General features: G+C 30.2%; 1 protein-coding gene and 1 long non-coding RNA gene across 2 annotated transcripts; one reads left to right on the top strand and one right to left on the bottom strand.

Annotated features, from left to right (window-relative positions):
• Positions 1 to 255: 255 nt before the first annotated feature.
• Positions 256 to 3552, bottom strand: LOC126844422 (uncharacterized). Its single transcript, XR_007686574.1, has 3 exons — positions 3271 to 3552; positions 2952 to 3155; positions 256 to 980 (listed from the first exon to the last, which is right to left on the bottom strand). It is a non-coding gene; the product is annotated as an uncharacterized LOC126844422 (long non-coding RNA).
• LOC126844421 (cytochrome P450 4C1-like) lies at positions 2611 to 26296 on the top strand. Its single transcript, XM_050582608.1, has 10 exons — positions 2611 to 3149; positions 12661 to 12767; positions 16085 to 16175; positions 21622 to 21880; positions 22592 to 22718; positions 22817 to 22898; positions 23159 to 23265; positions 23374 to 23614; positions 25067 to 25246; positions 25741 to 26296. The coding sequence occupies exons 1-10, from the start codon at positions 2990 to 2992 to the stop codon at positions 25911 to 25913; spliced, it is 1527 nt and encodes a 508-aa protein (XP_050438565.1). The 5' UTR covers positions 2611 to 2989; the 3' UTR covers positions 25914 to 26296.
• The last annotated feature ends 1365 nt before the right edge of the window (positions 26297 to 27661 follow it).

Raw genomic sequence — 27661 nt, forward strand, 5'->3', positions numbered from 1 at the left:
TGTTATCTTTTTATTTTATTTCTCTATGAACTCTGCATGGAAACAAGTCTCAACAGTTGACATCAATAGGTAAGCGTTTTCATCAATTTAAATCGTTATTAATTACAATTAATTACATAATAAATAAATAACATAAAAAATGGTAATTTTAGTGTATTAAGCATCTTAAATATTATTATTAGTACTCACAAACAACTGAAAACAAAATTACGTAATTTATAATGGAACAATTAAATGTCCATGTTAGACGTATTATTAGAAGTAGTTATCATACGATGAATCGGGTTAATATAAATGTAATTTTAACCATAACTAGTTCTGAAAGTAATGAATAATATTATATCACGGCCTACCGCCAAAACTCCCAGTTTGTTTTAATCATTATGATATTATATATTTATAAATAATAATGAATACAAAACACTTTATATTTTAGATTTTGGCGACAAGGATATAACACATAGGAACTGTATATTCATAAAGGGTGTAATTTAAACAATTATTTTGGTCACCAGTAATTAAAATGCTTAAAATTATAATATTATTTCTACAAGCGAAAATAAATAAAAAGTGATACATTCGAAAATATTAAATAATCTGAATGTGATCCTAATTAAAAAAAAAAAAAATTATAATTTATAACTGTTAACCCTGGTATATGAGCTGGTCAATCTAACTGTATCTATATGGAATGACTTGACTAAAACTGGAGTTCACAATGTCATAAAATTTTTACCAAAACGTTTTTTGTTGTCTTGTTACATAGTACATTGACAGGTTGAGTTTGAAGTACATTATATCAATATCAAGAAGTAGACCTTGTATCAGATTAATTTGCAATTTTGCTAATAAATAAAGTCTGGTTTATTGTGTAGAGTTCCAATAATTATTGCAGGAAATGTGCGTTCATTTAACAAGTTAAAATTGGTGAAGAACTGTTGATGATCTTATGTCTTATGACTCATATTTTATGGTAAGATCTATTTAAAAAAAAAAAATTATCGTTTAATAACTTTTTGTAACTAATGCATTACTTGTTTGTGTAAATATAGCTACCCTAATGTAATTTTATTGTTGGATGTTATATATTACACAGGGTGATCGATTTATCGCAAGACATTTATTTTCTCTTAAAATAATTGCAGTTTTGTAGTTATTCTTTTTAAAACATTTTTATCAATATTAGACAATATTAAATTTTGTATTATTCTTTTCGAAGCTCTGTCAATTTTTAAAGCTTAAATATTAACTTCTATATTTAATAAACTTTTTAAACTAAGACAAATTTTCTGAAAACGTTGCCTGGTCGATAATCAAATTTTTTAGAAAATGATTCTTAATTTAAAAGTTAATTAAATATATACGTTACCATTTAAGTTGCTAAAGTCGACAGAACTCTGAAATAAACCTACTAGAAAAGGTAAATATTTAATAATATTGTAATATTAAAAAAAAAAAAACATAAATACAAATGTTTTCAAAGTACAAAATTGCGATTATTTTTCAAGAAAATAAATTGCTTACGTTAAATTTATCACCCTGCATAATACTTTTAACATACTCATTGAGAAAATGTTACATTTAAAATAAAATAAATAAAAAATAGATTTAATTAGATACGTGTGTATTTTTTTTTTTTTCGTAAAGTCAGTAGGCAAATGGTCTTGGCAGACCCGTAAGAAAAATGACTTCGCTGAGCACCTGTAATCTGTATAGTAATTAGTAGGGTAGTTTCTAATACACTATTCCTGTGAGAGAAGAAGGTATTTTTGTTTGTTTTTGAAAATTCGTATGCTGTGTATTTATTGAAACTAAAATCGTTTCATTGACGCGTCAAATCTCGTGTAAAAAAATACGAATAGGTAGTCTTTACCATTCCATTATATGCAATCCAATCCGGACCAAGTGATAATTTGAACGTGGCTAGAACAACAATGGTTTTCTCATAGACCTCGTATAATTTATTTTCTGTTAATTTTCAAAAGCGATTAAATAGATATACAAATTAAATAGCATAAAAATGTTTTTTATCGGAGAAATTTAAACTCTGTTTTATGACCTTTAGTGATGCCATGACGGGTACAAGGCTGTACTTGAAGAGAGATGCCCGACTGTCGGAAGTATTTCAATATTTTAGGGTTTAACCAACTTGAATTTTGTTCTTAGTATAATCCCTCCCCAAGTCCAGTAGTATTTTCCACGTCGTGTAGCTAATATATTTAAAAAAACAATACACAATGTTGTACAAGCTTTTGGGCGACCAAAACACTATAGCATGAGACATTTATAATTTGGGGCATATTGTACATGCATGTGTATCAAGTTTGATTATGGGCAACTGGCGCGTGTGCGTCCCACGACCGCCGGGACTACACCTATAAATTGGCCTGGCCATTGGGTAGGGGTTGGTCGGTTGATTGGTCGTCGCCGTCGTCGTCGCCGCCGCCGCCGCCGCCGGTCGCTGCCGCGTGTACATGTGGTACTTGTGTGTATGTATGTGTGCATGTATGTACGTGTGCATGTATGTATGTACGTATGTGTGTGTGTGTGTGTGTGTGTGTGTACCGTGTAATGTAAATGGGGATGGCCCCGGCACATATAAGAGAGCGCCGTGCAAACCGGATCGCACCATATCGGCGGAGAATGTCATAGCAGCGCGTGATACCGAATTATAAAAATTAACAATAACAACAATATTAATAATAAAATATTGTACCTACACATCGGTTATTACTTGTTATCCGTCGTTATCGAGCCGTTCCCGGTCGTGTTCCGTGAGACTCGTCGGGCCGCGTTTGACGGTGGTGTTTGAAGAATTATTACACATATATATATTTTTTTTTTGAAAGTTACGTTAAAAAAAATTGTTTTTTTTTATTATTTATATTATATGAGAATTCATTTTACCGTTTTTTTGCACTCGAGCACCCGTAACTATTGAAATCAATTACCTATAAATTACGGTTTTTGCACTCGAGTCGTCGGCAACATGACCGTCGGTACGGTCGTCCTGGTGTGTGCGGCCGTCGCGCTGCTCGTGCTGCTCGCCAGGAGACGGCTCAAGTTCGTCTCGGCTTTCCGCGACATACCCGGACCGCCGTCGGTACCTTTCTTCGGTAACGCTCTGCAGCTTAACGGTTCGCCGTCCGGTAAGTCTGAATCATTGTTATGTAAAAATTGTAAATAATCATACAAGTTAGAAGGGTCTCCCCCCTATCTTTTTTTTTGAATTTCATACTAATAATTACTATTATATTAATATTATTCTACCTGGTTCTTGACTTGCGGATCGCGTCCTCGATCGCCTTACCGGGTCGATGGCCCTCCCCAAGTGTTTCGATAAAAATCACTCCCTTGTGTGCTCTCACTCGAACCTATCGCGCCACACCGTGCAAATCGAATTACACATTAATATATGTATCTATTATAATACATAATAAGGCATTTCAAGAGAATTGCACTAGTGTCAGGTATCGTCGTAAAGTAATAACATAACAACATTCAATATTATTGTAACAGTGCACTTTTGTCGGACAACGTGAGCTCGTCGAATAACACTGATAACGAGTTCAATAATTATTACCTATTTGCCGGTATCAATTTGTTGGGTGTGTGTGTGCGAATACACAACCGAGGAACTTTGATTGGATCGCTTGGCCCGTTAATTGACTAACCGCACGGTTATTAGGCATTTTTTTTTTATTGTAAATTTCTCGTGTTATTATTATATGCCACTTGTATTATAATACCAGGTAAGTAAGTATAAAAGATATCCGTTTGTACCTAATGTTGGCGAATAAAAACAAATCGACCATTTTATGCTGTAATTATTCAAACGGCAATGTTTTCGGTCCGCAAATATTATGATCTATTTATCCGCATAGCGAATAATATTATTGTTTAGCTTTGCTGCGAGTAACATGCGTATGTGAGTATATATTTTACCTACTTTAGTATAATAATATATTTGACTACTTGGTTCGAAAACAGTAAAAATATATATATATGTTTTTTGATTAATGAATCCACCAAGTCACACAATCACGCTACCCTGCGTCGGTAATTAAAATTAATCTAAAAATATGTATCGGTTAGATATTAAAAAATATATTATACAATCATTGTTAGTATTAAAATAAAATGTACAGTGTGATCAATTAAACGCAAAAAACTTATTTTTCTCGGGAAATACTTACAATTTTGTAGTTTTTCTTTTTGGAAAATTTTTTACTTAAATTGTTTTATAATATTTTATAAAATTACTAAATATTTACCTTATTTAATTTTTTTCAAGGCTCTCTCAACTTTTGAAACTCAAAGTGTAACATAACCTATTAAATTTATATTTTTAATTCAGAATAATTTTCTGAAACTTTTGACTGGTCAATTATCAGTTTGGATAATTACTTTTAAAGTTATTTAAGTTTACATTTTATTGAGGACATGAAAAGGAGTGCGGAAGTGTAATGCGCATACTTCACACTTCCTCCCGTCCTAAATTTTAAACTTTAATAATTATCTAAAACTAGATATAGACCAGTCAACATTTTCAACAAATTATTATTAATCTAAAAAGTTAGATAATATATAAGTTACCATTTTCAAAAGTTTATAGAGCTCTAGATACTGTCTATTGTATATTGTAAAATAACATAAACTCAAGTGTGCCTAAAAATAAAAACTACAAAATTGCAATTGTCTTAAGAGAAAATGAGTGTCTTACGTTAAGTTGATCACTCTGTATACGCTCTACATCACGAAATTCAATTACCTTGGTCATAGACTACTATTTGAAACTCGTTCTGATGGTCTCGTTCAATGTAATTGTTTATTTATAGAACATGTTAAATTTAATGTTTTGCAAATAAATTTCACATTAAACTGCAATATTAAGCACTTTAAACCAATAAATGTGTTGATTTCTCAAAATTATAATTACAATTTCATTCCAAATTTAAATGCGTGATTAACTAATTTTCTTTATTATGACTTTTTATTATTATACTTAACAGTTAATTTAGACGTACAATATTTATTGTAATGACGCTTTGCTAAAAATGTCCGCCTGGAAAAATTCAATTTTACCCTCAAACATACATACATCCATAATTCCACTTTAAAATGTAAGCCGCGCTACCTACTAAAATAATTATATGCTCATGTATTAAACTCAAATATTAACTCAAAAATATTAATAATTAATAATACCGAAATCGTAACGTTTTTCTATATGTATTTGGTTTTCACTGAAAGTTATTGTATGTAATGTTTATATGACAAAAAAAGTACTCGCACAAACTATAAATGAATCAATTATTAGAATTATAATAATAATTATACAAACATCAAAACAAGTAAAAATATTGATTTTATTCAGTTTTGATTGTATGATTTGTTCTTTAAATTTTAATTGCGTTAAACAATTGGAAATGTGTTAATTGTTTAATATTATAATTATTTTCTTCATTAGGTATTAGATGAGGCGACGCTCGGTGGTTTTTGACTTTATTGATTGTTTTGATTTTATTGTCAGAGTAAAAATGTATGAAGTACTGGAAATGTCTACATAGAGTGCGACTATGGATAATGGTATATGTTATTTGTGACGAGATCATATTAGACTCGGCTTGATGACATTATCATTGTTAAATCTAAAGGCGATAAACCGAAGAACTTGCCCTTCCTCCGGTAAAAAAACAATTTAAAGGGATGTTAACAAAATGTTATTGTTAACTCAATCAGTTAGACAGTCAGAGATCCACAACTACGTTTGATCTAAATGATCATACGTATTATAGGTATGTCTAGAAAAACAAACATCAAATCAGCGAGACCTCTGGCTCGTATTGAAATAGTTTTCAATTTTTATTGCAACTATAAGTGATGCTGGGAGCTAGTATAGTTTTCGTCAATGTGGAAACCGGATATTTTATATTAGACTATGTTCTGAAATACACCTAATGTACATTGCATTTATTTTATAATAATACAATGTCGGACCTAAGTTCAAACAAAAACAAACACCTGACGGTGTAATTCGGGAGTCTAACAAAAAACGCACACGTTTATTTAATATTTTGTAAAATAGTATAAACACACTAATGTGATACGATTAGTATTATATTGTCAATATTGATCGACGATAACAGTATTCTTATGTACAAATACCTATATGTTATGATTAACATTACCAACTAATGAGACAACACACGTGGCGTGCTACTTTTGTGAAACGCCATTATGATAAAACATACTCTTAATAAGTTAATTTTGTACACATCTGAATAAAACATATTTTTTCTCTTCTTCAATAGAGATCAAATTATATTTATATTTCTTGTAGAAAATGCATTAATACTATTGAAATACAATTTTTTAGATATTATACAGCTGAAAGTATAAATAGAAATGTAATTAATTCATTAGATATACTATAATATAAAATATGTTTATATGTCAAAAAATTAAATTTAAAAAAAAACTATTGAATTCAAATCTCAAGTAACAAATATAATGTAATTTTTGATAATAAATAGTTAATAATTAATCTTACAAGTACCTAGTTTTTTTTCGTTTTGAATTGTATTTTTCTAAAATAAAAATGATAAAACCCCAGTTTTGCAATTATCTATACAATTTAAGTCACGAGGATTTGACAAACTTAAATCTATTCTTTCGTTTACTAATGTGTCAAAAATCGCTGTGATCCACACTGTATACAAATAATGTAATAGGTGTATTGACCTATTCAGTTATTATGTGGACTATAACTAAACAAACTGTTGCCCCTATACCTATTGTACTTCAATTTAGTCGTGATCGCGGTGATTGGCCTATGGTCGTTTTGCATTGAGTTTGACAATTTTATCAGTCGTAACAGCCTTGTTAGACCTAGTTTAAGTTAAACAGCAGTAGTTTTTGACAAAATATAGCTATATATTCAGGTATGTAGGTATTCCGTTTACCGCATACGATTTCACAGTTTTGACTGATACAATCGTGGATTGTTCTTTGAAATCTCACACGTGTGATGGAAGAACGTGCAAACACGTATTACTTCTTGGCGCTTGCATACCTGTGTGCGGTATTATTATTGTTATTAGATCATTTTCACGCGTTTAAATATTATGTCAGTCGATTTCTGAAACAACAAAATAATATAGATTATATTATGATACCAAAACTTTGAGCGTACAGCACCAACGTCATAACAAAAAAAGTTATCAATATAGTAGCGCGATATTCATATTCACACGAGGCGTTAATATACTGCCAATACTCTATCAGCGATTCTGGCTTTAATTGTTAAGAACGGTCTTATAAGTTACATAACATATTATAATATAGTTAAATAGGTTAGGTTCACTTTACGTATCTATATTTTTAGCTTAACAAGTCTGAAACACCTACCTCACATTGGTCTCACATTAGTCATTGGTTTAATTTCTATCACACTACTTAATTATCGACCTTAATGTTTCACTATATTTTACCTTCTTGTATACTGTTTTAATATAATATAACTAATAACCATCACAACAACGTAATCATTATATTCATTATACTCCCTGACCCCATAGTTATTGTTGTCATACGAAATATATATTTATTAATATTTGCCTTTATGTTATATAAAGGTAGTTCGTATTTTACTCATGCAATAAATAATCACATTTTTGCAATGCCGGTATATTTTTTTATCTGTAAACATTCTATATAGAAATCTGATTTGTAAAACGTATTATGTACTACACCATTCGACATTAAATATTTATTTCAATATATATCTTTAATAAAGCACATGGACGATGCGGGTTTTCTACTGTATTTATCTTTGTTAATTAATTTGATTAGCATCTGTAGAAAATCAACAAGTCACTGACAATTACAACTTAAACGTGATTTGTTTGTGAGATCATTAGCCTGAATTTAGGCATTTCAGCTGAGTATCGCTTAGGGTTCAGACAGAGTAATTTTATGTTGGGTTTTCTTTAAGTTTTATAATCAGGTAGGGGAATCAGCGTATTGTGAACGGTATAAGTATTTCAAGGAAGAAGACTCATTTTCAATTATAAATCTTGGAGTCTAGACATATATATTTTACAGAATTATATCGAGGAATGTTATATAAACCGTGTATTATGTCATTTTTTTTTAAATTACACATTTGTATTTATAATTTTAAATATATATTTTTAAGGATGAACGGTTGTTATAGTTATGTTTTACTCATTATGTAATAATACCATTAAAAAAAAAAAGTTAACTTTTTCACAATCATTCCCTCCTAATACGACAATCCCGGTAACGGCGAGTCTCCTTGGTGCCCCAATAATCATTTATTAGTTTAGTGCTAATCCACTAGTATTGTCTTAAAGATAATTGGTAGCTACTTTTTTAAAAATATTATGCTAATGGATAAAAACGAGCCCGCCCAGAGAGGTGAACTATAGAAGATACACTTATTGGTATATTGTTATTATTATAATTAAAAAAAAAATCGCCAATGGTATTTTTAATTTTCGCGGGTCATCGCATAATATAATGCAAAAGAAAAGCGAAACTCGAGCATTCGTCTACGCGCGTCATCGTCACAATCAATGCGTCATCGCCATCACGTGCATTTATCATATTACCTACCTTTTTTATATTGTCATTATTGCGTTTATAAACACATATAATATTATATTATGTATTTACAGTAGACAGACAAGTAGCAATAAAAAATTGCCACTGATATTTAGACTGGTTGTCTAGACCGATGATTATCCTAATAATGGCGTGCCAAAGTCATCGATGCAAAGTTTCAATAAGCTGCAGTTACTTGTTTATCGGCGATAGATAGATTTTAATTTTTTTTTATTTGTAGCTATAGGTATAGGTTAGGTACACCTAGCCTATAACCTAAGCAAATATGCCTGCTTATTTGGTTACTGCGACAAAACGCGAATTTAATAGTAATTAATATCATTAAGCATAGGAAATCAAGAATTTGAATGTGTTCAATTTATTAATTAAAAAAGAGGAATAGGCGAAAGCTTACTTGTTTTTTTAATTTTATTGTGGAAATTTGAATCAACGTCGTAATACAATTTTAAACATGCATAGGTACATGTTTTTAAAAACTTAAAACCAAACGAAAAATATTAACAACGTTTTAAACTTTAGTTTAAACTTATTTTTTAATTTTTAGTATTGAACGTACTATCATAGATGAAATTAATAAAAAGTAAATGTATTTTTTTGTACTATAACATTGTTTGTACAGTCCTATCATAGTTTTTATACTTTCTTTTAGATATCGACGCTTCTGATTCATACAGGGTGATCCATTTAACGTAAGACAATTATTTTCTCTGAAAATAATTATAATTTTATAATTATATGTTCGTTAATGTTATTTTACAGTATAAAACAATGTTCAAAATTTTATATTTTTTTTAAAACTTTTAAGTTTTTTTAAACTATTAATGTCTTACGTTAAACAGATCACCATATTTAACAAAATATACCATTTTTTTTAATATAGGTATATCATTTTTTTTATATACACCAAGATGATAGTTTGTTTTATTTAGGGAATTTCGTCCCTTTCAAAACTGCCTTGATAGTACTTATCGATAGTCTTTAGCATTTATAAGTTTTGGCCAGTAGAGCCGAGATACTGTATTATAAACACGGATAATTCCAAATTAATTGTTAATTGATATACCTAGTTTTTTTTTAATGCTAATAACTGAGATGACTTTTTTTAATTTTTGATCTGTCAGACACTCGCCTGTTGAGTAGATGTATTCTAGCATTTTACCACCGCTAGTATTGCTAAATAAAAAAATTGATTATTATAATTGCAACTCTGAAGAAGACGCGTCGGGTGGCTGGCATGGGAGGATCGTCTTATAGTAAATGTGAGTTTTTTTTTGTTGTATCAACGTTAACCTTATTAATGGCCAAAAAGTCGGATGTCTGCTGACGATACCACGCACAAAGTGCACTGGTTGATGTAGGTCACTATGTGCAACTCACGACGAATAATAATAATAATAATATAATGCTGTATTATTACAATAATATACTTGTATCGAGTCCGGTCAGACACGGAGAGCTCGTCTAGACTGTCTGACACACTGCCCTTGAGGTGTCAACTTTTTTTTCTTTTTGGCAAATTACGATACTACCTATTTTGGGTATTATCTTCCTCTGTCTGTAAAGACAATAATTAGCATTATGTTATACCTACAACATCTTCTTATCATCCGTACGCTAATGGTATGCGCAGTATAATATACAGGTTATCTCCGTCACCATCGTCGCGTCGTGAGAAAGTGAATGGAAATTTATTACGATTAACATTATAAATAATACAACGACTACGACCGACGTGTTGTGTGTATATCTACTATTATAATACATTATAATGTGCAATGTACACATTATTATACCATGCGGCTGTGTGTTGATATTATGTGCACTGTCAATGTCACGGCTATTGCACAGCGTCACAGCGGTTTTAATAGCATTTCGACCGTCGGACACGATTCCGTTCAGACGAACGACAAATATTTACTTAACACATAATTATTACTATTATAATTTATCTCGTATCTATTATATAGGCCTGTTTTGTTGTGTAGTACGTATTTCGTTTAAAATCGGTCGTTGGCCGCACGCAGTTATTTTAGTTCAAGAGCTATAAAACAAATTATATTACCGTTTTCCTAAAAAAAAAAGTTTGACAACAGATTTTTAAGAAAATTTAATAGTTATAGTCCCACTCTAGATCTACACCCATCTACCATCAGTCTAACTTTTAGATCATAGCCCTTAAACTACACCTTTTTTATTATCTCCATGCATCCATTGCATTCCGGGGAGGAACTTGCCTGGTGGGGCATTACTTCCCCTTAAACTACACCTAAAAAAGTAAATAACAAAAAATTTCTCTTTTTTAAGAAAAGGTTTTTGGAAATTTTTTTATATCTGACCCTCGATATTTTCTAAGTCGCTGAACCGATATTTTAATATAGCCAGTCCATTGATCTGAAATCGTACCTGAAGAGTACCTTATTGGACCAAAAATTAAAAGTAAAATTAAAGTCAATAAAAACACCCAAAAAATTTACATATTTATATACATATTATTTCATATATTCATATACATATTATTTTAAACTGGTAATTACGGAATTTATTTAAAAAAGGTCAAATTAGTTCAAAAGTACTATATACAAACAAAATATCATAATTCCTTTTTCCTAAAGGAGGTGCACCTTTTTCTTTATTGATAAAATCCCTTTTAGTGAAAATAATTCCCGAAAACCTGTGACCTGATTGCATGTGGAAAAAAAACACATAATTATATTATAAGATTTAATTGAAGAAAACATTGTCCAACACTAAAAAAACATTAATATATTTTTTTCAGAGGGCTTTTGTCTTATATTTCTTCGTCTAAATCAATGGCTGTATTTCAATTGTATTGACTTGAAGTTGATTTTACGGCATAAATAGAATATTACATTGACATACTCATCATGTTTACATTAAGATAAGTGATGCAAAACCTCAAAGTCGTATAGACTAGTAGAAATTTCCGCTGTGAAATAATTGTTTTAGCTAAAAAATGTCCCAAATAAAATTATTATTATTTTTGAGCGATCAAACAGCAATCTAAATGTAAGAATTATCGGTTTAAGGTATAATGGTGTAATAAAAAGAAATGACTATTAAAAAAGTACTATAATATTATTGTAACGTGGTCTACCCACCCTTATCATACCTATACGGCCTATGGATCTCGATGCATTTTCTTGATTGAACGAAACCGGTTTCTCGTGTTGCACCGTAGTTTTTTTTTATTGTCAACAACCACCCGGTAAGGGTTATATATTTTGTACTTCTCAACGGGACAAGCATCGACTTACTCATAATATGTTATTGTGTTTACAATTTTACATGATCTTCGGATTTAACAACTAGCAAAAAACCCTAAAAAATAATAAAGTACCGTAGAAAAATTGAACATAACGACTATAACATTATAGTTTATTTTATTATACAATGCATAGTACTACGGCCGCGTGTGATCGGGTCAATGTACGTAAGATATATCTGCGATCGTCGTAACCGTAGTCCTTTGTGTTATGATAATTATTCTAAAATTGTAAGAACGATTTATTTTATTATTTTTATACGGTTTAATATGTTTATTTTTGTGCGTACAAAAAATCGCAGAAAATAACCTTCGTCCGTCGTTGCTATACCTAATATATTGTAATATAAGAGTTTAGTTTTAAAAAATAATCGTTCTGTATGACTATATTTATTATACGTTATACATACACTAGTATACAGTTATAGGTTTTATTGCAGCCTAAATTTAAACAAATCGAGTTTATTAATTATTTTTTATATGTTTGGAAAATTTGTAATGCCTAATCTTAAACATAATGACTAGCCGCTGTTTTGTTATTAAATTATAATTTATAAATATTTCCGTAGTTGGCTCAGGTTAAAGTGGTATTACTCTGGACCAGAGTTTGCAAATCTCAATAAGATAATAATAGATGATTTTCGTAATTTTAATGTTATGTTGTGATGATAGTGCGGACGCATTGATTGAACTATCAATACCATCTAACGATCATTTCTGTCTTTCAGACTTCTTCAGACTCCTGAGGGAATGGCATTTGAAATTTGGCGAGACCTATCAGCTGTGGATTGGACTACGGCCGTTCCTTTCCATTTCGGACGCAGATCAAATTCTGGTAATAAACTTACCTTAACAAATTATTATAAAAAACAATATATATATAAATCATTGTGTGATCAAAACTAAAAATTTCCTCGACTATAATAAAATCGGTGATAAGAATTCTCATTTATTTTTTTAAGGCCTTTCGGCTTTCATAAAACATAAATTTAAGTTCACACATTGAATATTATCTATTTAATCTAATATTTTATGTTTTACAGCATTTATAAATAATGCTAATAAAACAAATTTAAATAACCAAATATTAAATCGAAACATCATCATAATATTATCAAACCATATCATAATATCTATTAATCATGAATTTCCTACGCATACAATCTACGGTTGAAATATGATATTGAGATTAGTAAAATTACAGGCAGTTATAATTTTATCATAGTATACTAGGACAAATTATCAGTAATCTTGAAGTGATTTTTTTTATACCAACATTACATAGAATAAAATAATTTAATTTTTCTAATTTAATGTGTATTTTTATTTTAAGATTTTATTAATAATAATTAATATAGTTGTTCGAATCAACAAAAAAAATGTCAATATTTTTATCGCCATTAAAGTACCTAGTCATAGTGTTTTGGTTTTTTAAAGAAATAAAATTATGAATAACATTTCTGTTCTTGATTTGGGTGCTTTGATATTTATTTTAGTTATTTTTAGTTTTTAGTAATCATAAACACCTTGAAGAAAATATAGTGTTCAATTGGATCTCTGATTTGACTTGTTAATATATTAGTTACTGATCCACCATCTGAGTAAGCAGTAATTTAGGTTAACCAATATCATGTTAAACAGGATTTTGTAAAAATATAAATATTTTTGTAAAATAAAGTTTAAGCTACATATATTTCGAAACTACAATAGTTGGTTGAATAATATTTGATTGTATATTTTGCTAATTATATTCATACTGTAATACAATTTTTGTCATGCTTTTAAGTGTTTATTAAGGAAATTTTTTGCTACCTAGATTTTGGTCAATAAGCTTTTTTTTAAACAAACAATTCTAAAATTATTAAAAATAATAAAGATTTTTTTTTTTGCTGGAACGTCTAACATTAACACACACACGTGTAGACCAATGAACATTAGCATACCATTATGTAATTATTGTTTTCAATGTAGGTAGATTGTACATAAGTTGTAAATTAATTTAACCGAAACAAAAAAGTAATGTATTTTTCATTTTTCCACCAACACGTGTACAAATATTATTCTTGAAAAGTTCACGGCGGTGTTTTGCCAGCGACCTTGTCGGGATTTCGCATCAATCGAGCTTATCAATATACTACACGGATACGTTCATTGCACTGCTACATAATACTACACACACGTGGCGAATGCAATATGAATAAACACAAATTGCCTTTTTGTGGTCGTAGGTAGTACGTATTCGATAGATTCAATAGCTGTGGTTTCACTCGAGACCCGTTTTTAATACTAGCTCGGAGTGGATCTGTAAAACTTGATAATCCAGACAAATATAGCTAATTATTTATATAATAAAAGTTTAATTTTAGTTTTGTTAAAAGTAATCAATTGCTTAACTATTTTTGTATACCCTTAAATTAACAACTGCTTGTCGTTACAATAGCCGATGCATATTAATTTTAAATAGTTATTTCGTATAATATATATATATTTTTTTTTATTAATAAATGCAAAATTATAAAAAAAAATGGTGAAATTAGAAAAAAATGTACACTTTCAACTTAATATAGTTACACTATTGCCTACGAGGTAAAAACCTTGTGTCGCCATGGATATGTTCACAGAATCAATTAGGTGTATAATTATACGTATAGGTAGTGTTTATTATAGTGGTCAACTCTACATTACTATTTTGTATAAAATCAAGATGGATATTTTTCAATAACTTGCATTTGATGGTCTAAACAAGAGCATGGCTACAACCCCTCCCCGAGTCATCTAAAGTTCTATCAAGATTTTTAAATAAAGAAGAGCTAGATCCTACTATCAATGGTTGTGGTCATTACTATAGTAAGAATTAAGGTCCATCATAAGGTGTGCACGAGCCATAATGCATAAAATCCTATGCTGAAGAAAAAAGAGTCCACCATTATTCAGTGAAACGCAGTATTAAAAACCTACTGTATTTTACCTAACCTAACCTGCGTCTTATAGATTTTCATATACTGAGAGATATGCAAAATTGTGTAATATTAAATTATAAAAATACTACTTACCAAAATCCGTTACATAATACCTTGACACGTGATTAATAACAATTTAATATTGTTTAACCGTATATATATATATATATATATATATATATATATGATTGATGAAAGCTGATAAATTTTGAAATTGTGTACCATGACTTCTTATAACCGTGACTTTTTATGAAGAAATAACGGAAGTAGCAAATTTTACGTAATGCAAATTATTTTTTACAAACTTGTTGAACTGATTAGAAAAAGCATTGATTAAAATGTATCGATGTAGATTTATTATACAAGTTAAAAAAAAAAAACTATGCGGCCTCAACGTATCATATACATATAAATATATAATTTTTTTTTGTAAAATTATAACTCATGGTATTTTTAAATTTTGATACAAAGTTCAATAATATAACGATATATGTATGTATAGTACATATTACACTTTATTGTATACTCAGAGTTAATAACAATCAGCTATAAATACGATAAATTGACCTATAATCTTTTGGATCTATGTGTCATCCGAAGTCTGTGTGTTCGAAGTGTACCTACTTATATAATAAATACATTAGACTGTTTTGTTTTAAATTTTCTTTTTCTTCTTCTAACGGTTTAGCCTTTCAACCGCTAGTAGCTTATTCAAATAAAAATTTAGATTCTTAGTTGAACTTTTATTACTTCCTCGTGATTTTATTTTTGCATTTAATTAACATGAACAATTTTATTTTTCATAAAAAAAAATCTTAAAAACTAATAAAAACTTATTAACTTGAAAAGCATTTCTTAAAGCTGAAATATGACACTTAAAAGTCCATCTTTTGTTTTTTTTTTTCAAAAAGTTATCAAGTTTCCAGTTGTATCAGTTTCAGTGGGCTGTTACTTGATAAGAACAATTTTTATCATGATGCGATTTTTGATTAGTTTTTAAGTTTTTAAATTACAATTTTCCATGTTAATCAAACGCAAAAAATGAATGCGCGAAGAACTAAGAGTTAAAAGCTAGGGAACTGAAATTTCAGAGTTTTCTTGTTTTAATAGGCTATTATTTATTAGAGGGTAAAAAAAGTTATTTGTATACACAATCTGATATATATTATACATATTTATATTATGTTTGCAGCAAATCCTCAGTTCGCCGACACATATACACAAAAGTCTGGAGTACGATCTATTACATCCGTTTATCGGTACCGGACTAGTCACCAGTGCAGGTAAGCATTACTACATTATAATTGGACTTCCATAGTTTCATATTGCTATTGTTTCTTTACCCGAAACAAATAAAACCAAACACGTACGTTGGGCTGTTTATGATGTCTTACACACTCCCCCGTGTTTTGTACTTTGTATGAAAGCTGTGTGTCAATACATTTTGCATGTATATTGTGGACGTTTAAATTCAATATTATAATTATTATTACTTTAACTGCGCGATTTCTGTTCAGAGGGTATTGAAAGAAAGATCAAGGGGAAACAATCCGATGTACCGTGTACATATTAATAATAATAATAATATACATATATTATATGTATGTCGTACCATAGGGTCGATGCGCTTTGGAAATTAGCGCGTATACTGCGGTCATTCACACTCACTTATTTTGTGTATATATTGTATATGCTTAGTTATAATAATATTTCAAGAGCACTTATACAATTTAATATAGCGAATGCCATTGCTAAACGATTTTAGAATATACAATTAGGTGTCATTTAACGTAACAGATAAAAAAAAATAACACGATTTCGGTCTGCATTGGCAGCGATTGTTAATCTTTTTAGCGAGCCATTCTTAATTAATGGGACGCAATATTTAATGTAAAAGAGGACAAAGAAACGAGTATGACTTGTAGGAACCTAAAAAATAATTGACCGAGGACAGAAGAATTGGGGAATTTGTCGGTCAATAACCCATCAAGGACCTTTAGTTTAACAGAGTGTCTACGCTCGGACAACTAGGATGTCATGTCAAGGCGGTTCGCAACAAATTTAAAAAAACAAAATTTCCTGTTTACTATTTCTAATTGAAAGGAGTCGACAAGGGTATTAGGGCCCAGAATATCAGAGCCGGTACTAATAATATAATGCATATCAAGCTATAATACCTACAAAGTTTAAACGCCTACAACCTTCTTTATCAGTAACGTATACTTCACATTGAAATGTAATCTCTCTTAGACTAAAATCCTAATTACTTATCGTAATTAGCCTAAAGGGGGGAGGGGAGGTCAGTACAGTTAAACTTAAACTCGGTTCAGTCCACATAAGTGTATGTTTTATTTAAGGGGTCGTAAACAAGCAGTTTCTCTAAAACAATAAACATTAGACGAGATTTAAGGTTAGTATTTACATTTTTTTCACTAATCGCTACAATAATTGTTTATAAATAATAATAAAAACTCTTTCCACTCAAAAATTAAAATACTATCTAATCTATAAATTGGAGACAATCATAAAAAAATATTTTTTAGGTAAAATCCTGTTACTGCGACTACTATTTTTTCCACTTAGCATATTATGATGATAGCAAATAGTTTATTAAGGTATATGGTAGGTATCGAGTTTCATCGTAAGGACAAGACTTCTACCACGTAAATGAATAAAAAAGACACGATTGTCTGGGCAATGTATGTAATGAGTACAATTACATAGTTTGATAAGTAATTTGTATATTTAAGTAGATACAAATTTGTATTTACATTTTGTTTAAAAAAACATTTTTCTCGATTTCAAAACATACTCATCGAGGAGGTGTATTCATGTGCATATTTTTTCGAGCTAATAACCATATCAGTGTGTTCATCGATTTTGTTCTCATACATTTGAGTATTGCTGTACATTTAGTTATTAATCACATTGCAAATTTATTGCGGTGCATCGCACGCGGTCAGAAAATGTGAGCCTTGGCACACATTGTACACGTTCCAATGGCGTTATCATTTGTATATTTTTTTACTTGCATTTTACCTAAGGAGCACGTTAATTGGTATTTATGTATACTCTATATTGCTACAATCTATACAAAACGCTAGTGCCTATTCGATCGCGCACAAATCGGTCGTGCATCAGCGTTTTGCCGGAGCACAGAGGAGAACATACGCATTTGCCTTATCGATGACACACAGACCTTTCTTGCATTTCACCAGCTACACAAGTTTACTGGAAATCATCGTGTGGGTTGCCCTTGGTTAATTGCCCTCTTTGGTTAAAGCCTTTATCGCGGGAAGCGCCTGCCCGTACAGACAAACCGCGAGTAGCGGTTAAAATAAAATAAAATCAACCTAAGTGGAAAATTCAATAGCAATAACACAGTCAGGGAATGCAGTCGCCTTACATACATTTTTGACATAAAAAAGAACAATTAGTGATTATAATTCGTTTAGTGGAGTTCCACATGCGGTTCAATCGGTCTTTAGAGTGCAATTTATTTGTAAGAGGCGGAGAACAACAACAGTGTAGCGTTCCACGTGGCATACAAAAGTTCAATGTTAAACATATCGCAAAGGTTAATCATCAGGCGCGTTATGAATTTACGACAAATTCACCGTGTCAAACGCGAAATGCACGATTTGAATTTAATAATATGTTTATTACCATTTTTGGAACTCTCGAGTATAGTAATAATAATCGTTTATTGCAACTAGATAAATGATAATATACAAAGCAATAAATACAAAAAAAGAAGTCTTGTAGCAAAATCTATCTAATTTGAATACTTAAAAGAATACAGACAAAAATTCATACAATAATAAATTATTTACTACATAAAAATTTTCTACAAATTTACGGTTTAATTCTTAAATATTTTAGAGATTGAAAGCGGTTTGGTTTTTTTAAGGTTCACACCAACAACATTTCACCTACTTGGGATGGTTCGATTTTAATTTTGTAAAAACGTACGATTGCGTTGGTCTCTTTGTTAAGTTTTGTTGGAAACTCATTGTTAGAGTTTTTTCTATTTTTTGGCAGTAGTTTAATCAATATTAAATATAACGATTCAATATAAAATCGTGATTTAATGAAACTACAATTTAATATTGCAAAACTCGTACGCGTTTTTTTTTTTGTTTATTTGAAAAAATCTGACTTTTTTAAACGAATTGACAAAGTACGATAAAAATGATATATTTTAATTTTATTAAAATAAGATAATTATTATTTTTATCTCGTCAATTTTCTGTAAAATCTATACAGCTAGTATAGGATAGTAGTTTTAAGTTTTTAATAAATCATTATCAAATTTCCATGTAGAACAAATCGCATCTACATAATATATCTTATGCTAAAAAGTATACCTGTCCATATAGAAAATGGGACCTTCAAAGCGATGCTAAATTGATTTTAAATGTACATAAATAAGAATCAAATTAGCGGACTTGCCAAAAAAACTCGAGGACAAAACTTGTTTGTAAAAACGTTGTAACATGTATTTTATGAACATGTAATCAAATAAAATAGTTACTTTTTAAAAAATCATCGCAAATTGTTTCTGTGATAATTTGATAAAAATAACGATAACCATCAATAAACGCAATCTTTATTACTTACGTTAAAATATACAAACTAAAATTTTAGCTTTCAATAATTGTTGTGTAAAAAATGCCTACACGTAACCCCTTAAATGATGTATCTGCTCGTCCAGGGTCTCTCCATAATAATATACTTCTTTATTCGATAACATTGCTCTATTCGACTTGGTGTCTCATCCAGCTACTTTTTTCAATCTTTAACTATCCCAGCATCTCTTTCCACAGCTGCTCTACTCTACATTCATTATTAGTTTTTTTCATTATTAGTTATTACTTGCCTCGCGCATGCTACAAAATATTCGATTGTGTAATAGTGCTTGTTGTTGTTTCCATGTTTTATGCCGTTGGTGTAACTCTCTTATGGAATATGACCATTCCCGATCAGAAGCATTTATAGTAATATGAAATATTTCGCAGCAAGTTTATGAACAGTCGATTTTAAGTAACTTGTAACTTTTTAAAGGGGAAAGTCATACCGCGAAAAAGGGCTACGAATGACCTCATCGTTTGTAAAAATATTGCCTATCGTTTGCCCCTTTATTAACAGCATTCCATTATAAATTCTGTGGCTTGACTCTAAAAGGCCAATCTTAATTTTGGACATAAACGTGTTAGTCCACTAAATACAAAAATTTTAACATCCTTTATATACTGCGATAAAAATGACACTCTGAGGCCAAAAAATGAATTACTTATGAAGAATTTGGTGAAAAAATTAACATAAAGCCTAAAGAAAAAGAAAAACTTTAAAGCTCATTTCCCGAAAGTTTCAAAAAGTGAGATCTGCCCTTTTAGACATAAGTCACAGAATTTGTCTTAACTAATAAAAACAATATTCCGGTCAATTTTCTCGGCAACTTTGTATGTAAATTCAATATCACCAAGTTCATGTGGGCACTTAATGATTTTACAACGGATCGAGACTTTGTTACATAGTTTATTATTATTTTGAATTCATTCGCATCCACCCACCACATGTGCACGTAGCATATAAGTATTGCATACAGATGCAATCGGTCTGCCTGCATAATGACCGTAATTCAAACTAGCCTCTGTATCCTTGAACAATGCCACTGGAGCTGCACTTATTGCACGTCTAGACATGGTCGCAGCCAGGGGGCTGTGCAACTGCGATGGTCGAGGTGACCGTGTACAACAATGCTACATACTATTATTATACATGAACAATGCACATGCACCGCTTATTTTTATGCAAAGTCGTTAAAATCTAATGCAGTTGCGTTGTACGCACATATTATGTATAAGGGTCGTAAAAAGTTGTAGTGAGCCATACTATATTGTAATAATTTATTTATGTTCAAAAAAAAATATAAACGTCAAAACAGTAAATAATTTATAGTACATATTTTTTTTTTAAATAACTATTATCGACGTAGAGTTATTGCTGCTCTTTATATTACATATATTATTGTTATGTCGGTTTAGAGCCGCTGCATTGTTGTACCGTTTTGACTTACTCGCATATTTCTATAAGCCGGACAAGTTTAATGATGGTTCTGTCATGCCTTTGTAAAATCAGTTTATACTTTATAACATAATCTCTCCACGAGGGTCGAATAAATGCAATTGCAAGCAAACAGAGGCCTAGGGTAAATGTAAGGTAAAGAGATAATTCATTTTAAACGAATTTTAAGGTGCTATAATATGTATCAAATAATTTAGAGTAAAAAACAAAATTATCAAGAAATGACCAATACATTTATTTACTATATTTTACTTAGTTTGGTTAAATCCACATTTGATCAAATTTAAATTTCTTTGTTCACTTAAAATGTTTGCCTTCGTATCGTTGTACATACAGATGTAAATCATTTTTATCTAATTTACATCTGGGCGACCTCGTGGAGGTAGAGGAGTGTTAATTATATGTTTATTAATTTCATTGGTTGAATAAGTTTAGTGCATAGTATTATAATAACTGATTATTATTATTATTGGTCCTTTAATAATAGTAATAATATCGTATTATCTCGATAAATGTACACAAATTATTTTTTAGTATTTAGATTTGTTGATATGTAGATTTTACCCCGTTTTTTTTAAAAAATTTAAGTCAAAGTCTTTTACCAGCGATACTTATAATTAATAATATTACATTTTTTTACAGGATCTAAATGGCACGGCAGAAGGAAGTTGTTGACGCCAACTTTTCACTTTAACATACTCGAAGAGTTTCTACCACCAATCGTGCGTCAAAGCAAAATTTTGGCGCTCATGTTGAAAAAAGAGGTAGCTAAGGAGTCCGGATTTGACATAACACCTTACGCTAAGTTGGCCGCCCTGGACATTATAGGCAACACAGCAATGGGATGCGAAATCAATTCGCAGGAAAATTCGGATAGCGATTACGTCAAAGCTCTGGACGAGTAAGTCAAATTTGTTTACAATAACCTGGTTGGTCCACAATTGGACCATTTAATTAAAAGCCACAACCTGTTTTCGAAAAAAAAGTCTGAAAGTTCTCTTAAACTACTCTAATTAAAATGTATAACTTTGCAAAACCCTCGTGACCAACATTTGATATATATATATATATATATATATGACAGTTACGAATGAAAAAAAAAATCATAAAATCTTCTAAAATTAATGTCTATAGTTATCGGTCGAAAATTAAAATTACTTTTTTACAATACTTATATTTTTTTTTATAATCGTTTCCTTCTCTAACGACCTACTTGACGGGTCTTTAATGATGGTTCTTTGATTTTTTTTCTTGGTCAGTAGCTATATGTGTGTCAAGAGGAGTTTAAAGATTTATAAACATTTATAGTGTTTGCGGTAGGTTGAAAAAAAAGTGGGTGGGTGTGATAAATAAGGATATAGGAGTACGCAGAGTGAACAAAAGGCGATGGATAGAGATTTGTGGAGAGAACCGATTTGACTAGTATAGAACCCTTGATAAGGTAGAGAAGAGAAAATATGAAAATCAATAGAGGTGTGGATTTAACCATTGCCAGTAAATTTAGCTCCCTACTATAACATGGTAAATATCTCATGGCAATACCTAAGTTTGCTATGATAATAACACACGATTATGACTGTTTAAATAATATTTGGTTTTGTTTTGTTTTTAGAGTGACCTATATAATGCAAAAACGATTTATTACACCGTGGCTGAAACCCAATATAATATTCAACTCGACACGACTCGGCAAAAGATTAAAACATTGCATAAATATCATACACACGTTTACCAAAAAGGTTTGTACGCTTAAAATACAGTTCAATGACATTTCAACATTGTATTTACACGGATCTAGCAGGTTTTTTTTATTGGCTGAATTTTATCTTACATACAGGTAATCCAAGACCGAAAGGAAAATTTGAAATCCTCTACTGCCGATCAACACGTGTCTGACGCAAATAAAAACGAAATTTACAGTAAGTGCTCATTGTCTTAAACATCATGCGCAGATGGGTCTTAAATTAAATAGAAGGTGGGGACTCTTGCCTCAGCTAAATAACTAGGACTGAATAGCTCTCACCCCCAAAACACACACTTAATTTTCCCTCTCAATTAACGTCTATAGTTAATGTACTAAGTTAACATAATGATAATAATAATAATAATAATAATAAGTATGAAAACCATATTGATCGAATAGGACAAAAATAAAAATATTATATCATGTGGATTTCAGAAAAACGACCTAAAGCTCTGTTGGACCTGTTGATCGACGTGTCGGACAATGGCAAAGTGCTGAGCGACGAAGACATTCAAGAGGAAGTAGACACGTTTATGTTTGCGGTTAGTGTTCAGCATTTATAGTGAACTACTTAAAATAAAGAAAAATCTCATTTATTCAAACATTGACTATAGTAGTAATAATATTATTGTATTATTTGCAATGTATAGGGTGTGGACACATCGTCGACGACACTATCGTGGGCCATGTACGTGCTAGGCAAACACCCGGAAGCCCAAGAACAGATATTGACCGAACTCGATGAAAAACTGCCGAATTTCGGAGACGAGGAATTGTCAGTGAGGGACTTGTCTAAGCTCGAATACCTAGACAGGGCTATCAGAGAGGTGCTCCGGCTATACCCAGCTGTCCCCCTGATCGGTCGACAAATATACGAACCACTGACAATAGGTAAAACTCTTTTTATATTTGTATTCAATTGATTATTGTAAAAGTAAACATCGAGAGAGAGAGAGAGTTGGGTTGCATTGGTTGTATATATGAGTGATTAAATATTTTCCCAGTGTTAAAACAGATTAATAATACTACTTTTTTGCCTATTTTTGTTAGTAAATACATTTTTAAAAATAACGTTCTTTACAATTAACTATTGTAATTTGCCTTACTGAAGAAAATGAACTAGTTAAATAATTAGTTTAATCATAAGTCATTATTTGTACACTAATTTAATGTTTTCATGGCATTCTTAGATTTCTTAACGGTATTAAGTGTTTCTGTTATTTACTAAATTATAATATATATTTTTAACATTTGATCAGTTAATTAAAAAGTGATAATTTATTTTTAAGCTGAGATTCTATTGGTTTTAAGTCTTAGTTTCCAATATTTGTTAGTCAACATTTTCTAATTAACTAGAACTGAATTTAAATTTAGTCCAAGTTTGCATGATGTTTATTTATATATTTCTGTTTGGACTTCAGTAAAAATATTACATCATTTTATTTCATTACTGCATTTAATATTTCTTTAATCGATTAAATTTGACCTTGCAGTATAATGTGAACTTGAACTCTGAGGAATAATATTAAACAAACATCTTATTATTATTATTTAATGATCTACACAATTGATGCTATCACATAACAATGATATTATCATCTATTGTTATGCTATCATGAAAAGCAACTATTCTTAAAATTTCATGAAATATATTTTTGTGAAATAATTCAATACATTTTCGTGCAATTTTTTAAAAGAGCGCAAATATAATTAAAAAGTTTCTACCCGTATTCTACGGCCACGGTTTATGATGTTACATTTTTAACAACTGTCAATTGTCACTCTCTTATCTACTAAAGACCTTGCCTTGTCGTTGCAAATCTGGTTCTCCATTCTTCTTTGTTAAAAGCCAGTCTTTTTATGTCAACGTTCTCTATCATTCTTACGTTTTACCTTCATTGCTTGATGTTTAAGAAAATTAATGCAGTGGTTTCCCGTTGCCTTCTGCATCGCAGTGGCACCTCGTATTACTAAGGGATGCTATTCAAGTATAGATACTAACAATGCTGCTGCCCATTGCTAGGTCCATTTTGGTCGCCTTTTACGACGGGCATGGACTGCCGTGAGTGTATTCTGGCCCCCACCCACAGGGGTTATTGTCACTCTAAAAAAAAATGTCTTCATACAAATTACAGAATTCAAATTTTAAATACTAAAAAAACATTCTTGAAGCATATTTCTTAAAAACTTTTATTATATAATTCGTGTTTTTTTATTTAACCGTGAGCTTAGGTAGGAAATAGTTCTGAAAAATAATTAAAAAATACCTAGCTTGTTACTACTTAAACATTGGCAATAATTATTATGAATTATATGCAATTATGTTTTTCTTTTTCTTGCCAGGTGACCTTACAATAATGCCGGGTACATCGGTCATGATAAACACGTATGCTTTACACAGAAGTAAGAAACATTTCGACAGCCCCGACAAATTCGATCCAGACAGATTTTTGGCGGACAACAAACATGACAGGCATCCGTTCGCTTTTTTGCCATTCAGTGCAGGCCCAAGAAATTGCATAGGTGGGTAAACGATGACAGTTACAGTCTGCTCGTTTTAAAATTGAACCTGCTACGCTCTCTTTAATTATATAAAACATACAAATAGCGAAAGCTTAAGAGTAGCAAAAGAGAAAATAATTAAGTCCATTTTTAACTTAAATTAAACAATATTTTAGTATTATTTTTTTATTGAATATATATTTTTTATTACCTAATAACACTAATTGAATAGTCAATCGATGTTTATAGATTCCATCATTTAAGTAGACCAAAAATAAACTACATTTTTACTAATCTATTTTGTCATTAAAAAATTAGATTTATATCTTATTTAACAAAAACAATAACCTAATGAACTAAATGGTTAAAATGTACTTAATCGTTTAGTTAGAAAAGTCATAAGACATATACACTAGTGTTGACTTTTTCGTATTACAATTGTTTTATTAGTTTTTTTTTTGCTCCATTTCATTTTTTATTGATAAAATCTCACATAACATTATTACGGATTTCAGGCCAACGGTTCGCCATTATCGTGCTGAAGGTGGCGATCGCGACCATTTTGAAATCTTACAAGATTAAATCTCTGGACCCTGAACAAGACCTGGGACTGGTGGGCGAAATAGTTTTGCGAGCTGAGCACGGTATCAACATAACCGTCGAAGAACGGACGTGTATATTGACATAGGACCTACCTCGTATTATTACATTTACTTGCACCTCTAGACTCTAGTAGTAGTACATACACTTCCACCTTCATTTTTTTTAATTTTATTATTAATATTTCTATTTAAAATCCATTTTAGTTGTTAAGCCATTGTACGATTACCTATTTTTTTATTTTTTATTTTTTTTTATTTGTATTTATTTATTTTTTTTGTACGTTTGACAGTGGACGTGTTTCGTTGCTATTAACTATTAGGTTTTTTTATTTTTATTATTGTATACGTTTTATATTTTAACATTAATGTCTTTTATACTTGATTACAATTTTTACTTTTATTATTAGTTATTACCTATAATTGTGATTTGCAAATTCGATGAATTACATATGCACGCACGCGTGTATGTTTATACTATATTATTACACTTAATGTGTTTGTTATTGTGTATTAAAAATAAAAAAATACAAATTTTTTTCTATACTCCTGTTGACAGTGATCTTTCGTATTTCTAGTTAACAGGTTGGTCGGACTCGAATATGCTGCTCGGATCATCTGACTCACTAAACAAAACTTACCATACATAGGGGAGGTACAATTATTTCTTTAGCAAACCCAGCAGCATGATTCTTATTATGCTACCGGTAATGTGTTCGAGTATTAATAAAATGATATTCAGGTTAAAAATTGTTCATTATTGTTGGTTTTGTAGTATCATTAAAAAAAATCTATGATTAAATTGTGCTTAAACAGTCAAAATTATTTATAGTTTTGATTTACTCTAATTATAGACGTCGAGTTGCACAAATCTGAAACCGGTATCAAATGTTAATAGAAGTAATCATGGCTTTATTAATTATTTTTTAACTAATAAAGCTATTATCATTTAGTAGTAATTATCTCTTATACGTAGGCTTGTTAGTGCAAAATATGAAATCTATTAATTTTTGTAAAAACAACAGTTTCTTAATACATTTTTAAATACCCTAAGACATATTGAACTGTATCAGACATAATGCTTTACCAGTTAGTTGAATTATAAATGGGCATTTAAACTATAAATCCAATAAATGCACGAATTGCTATGCTAATTAAAATTAATTAATAATAGTATAAGCACTATAAAATCTAAAATAAGCAATACATATTTTGTGCTTCTAATTTATTTAAGGCAGAGGCCGGTATCGATACGGAAAAAACAAATATATCAGCATATTATAGTAAGTAATAACTTTTTCAGGTTTTGAGTTATTCAATATATTATATTCTTATCGACCTCTATAATTGATGACCATTAGACTCAATGTGTGAATGTATAAAAACAAATCAAAAAAAGGGTTTCCATTTTCTGTTTGTTTTTGCTCGAAAACATGCTGCTAGTATATCGTCTGTAAGCTGATTAAATTAATAATTATTATAATATTTTATCTACATTCCTGTTTTCTCGATACCGTTGCTGTTTTGATAGACATTTTTTAGCTTATCTGCATATTTTTGGGATAACCGCTGCATTCTTCAAGGAAAAGGTATATGTGCATTATACAATTTATTATTTGTATATAGCCACTTGTAATAAATTATTATAACTATGGTTTTTTTTTTAATTAGGGAGATGTCCTAAGTACTAAGAGACCATACTTCCTTATCAGAATTTGTCCACTGTCAGTATTTATGAGACGGTTTTTCGTAGATCAAAACTTAAGATTCATAGGTTATTCAAGATTTTACTTTTCAATACATTTTTCCATGGAATAATAATCATATTAGCTAATCA

Source organism: Adelges cooleyi, unplaced genomic scaffold (assembly GCF_023614345.1).
Source record: "Adelges cooleyi isolate 19-005CV unplaced genomic scaffold, UGA_ACOO_1.1 ACOO_flye_CR_arks_rails_tigmint_CR_PRNA_651, whole genome shotgun sequence".
Classification (NCBI taxonomy): domain Eukaryota; kingdom Metazoa; phylum Arthropoda; class Insecta; order Hemiptera; family Adelgidae; genus Adelges; species Adelges cooleyi.

Coding starts and splice junctions, on each gene's coding strand:
- LOC126844421 (XM_050582608.1), top strand. CDS start 2,990: ATGACCGTCGGTACGGTCGTCCTGGTGTGTGCGGCCGTCGCGCTGCTC. Junction 12,768..16,084: donor CGGACGCAGATCAAATTCTG/GTAATAAACTTA, acceptor TTATGTTTGCAG/CAAATCCTCAGTTCGCCGAC. Junction 21,881..22,591: donor TACGTCAAAGCTCTGGACGA/GTAAGTCAAATT, acceptor TTTTGTTTTTAG/AGTGACCTATATAATGCAAA.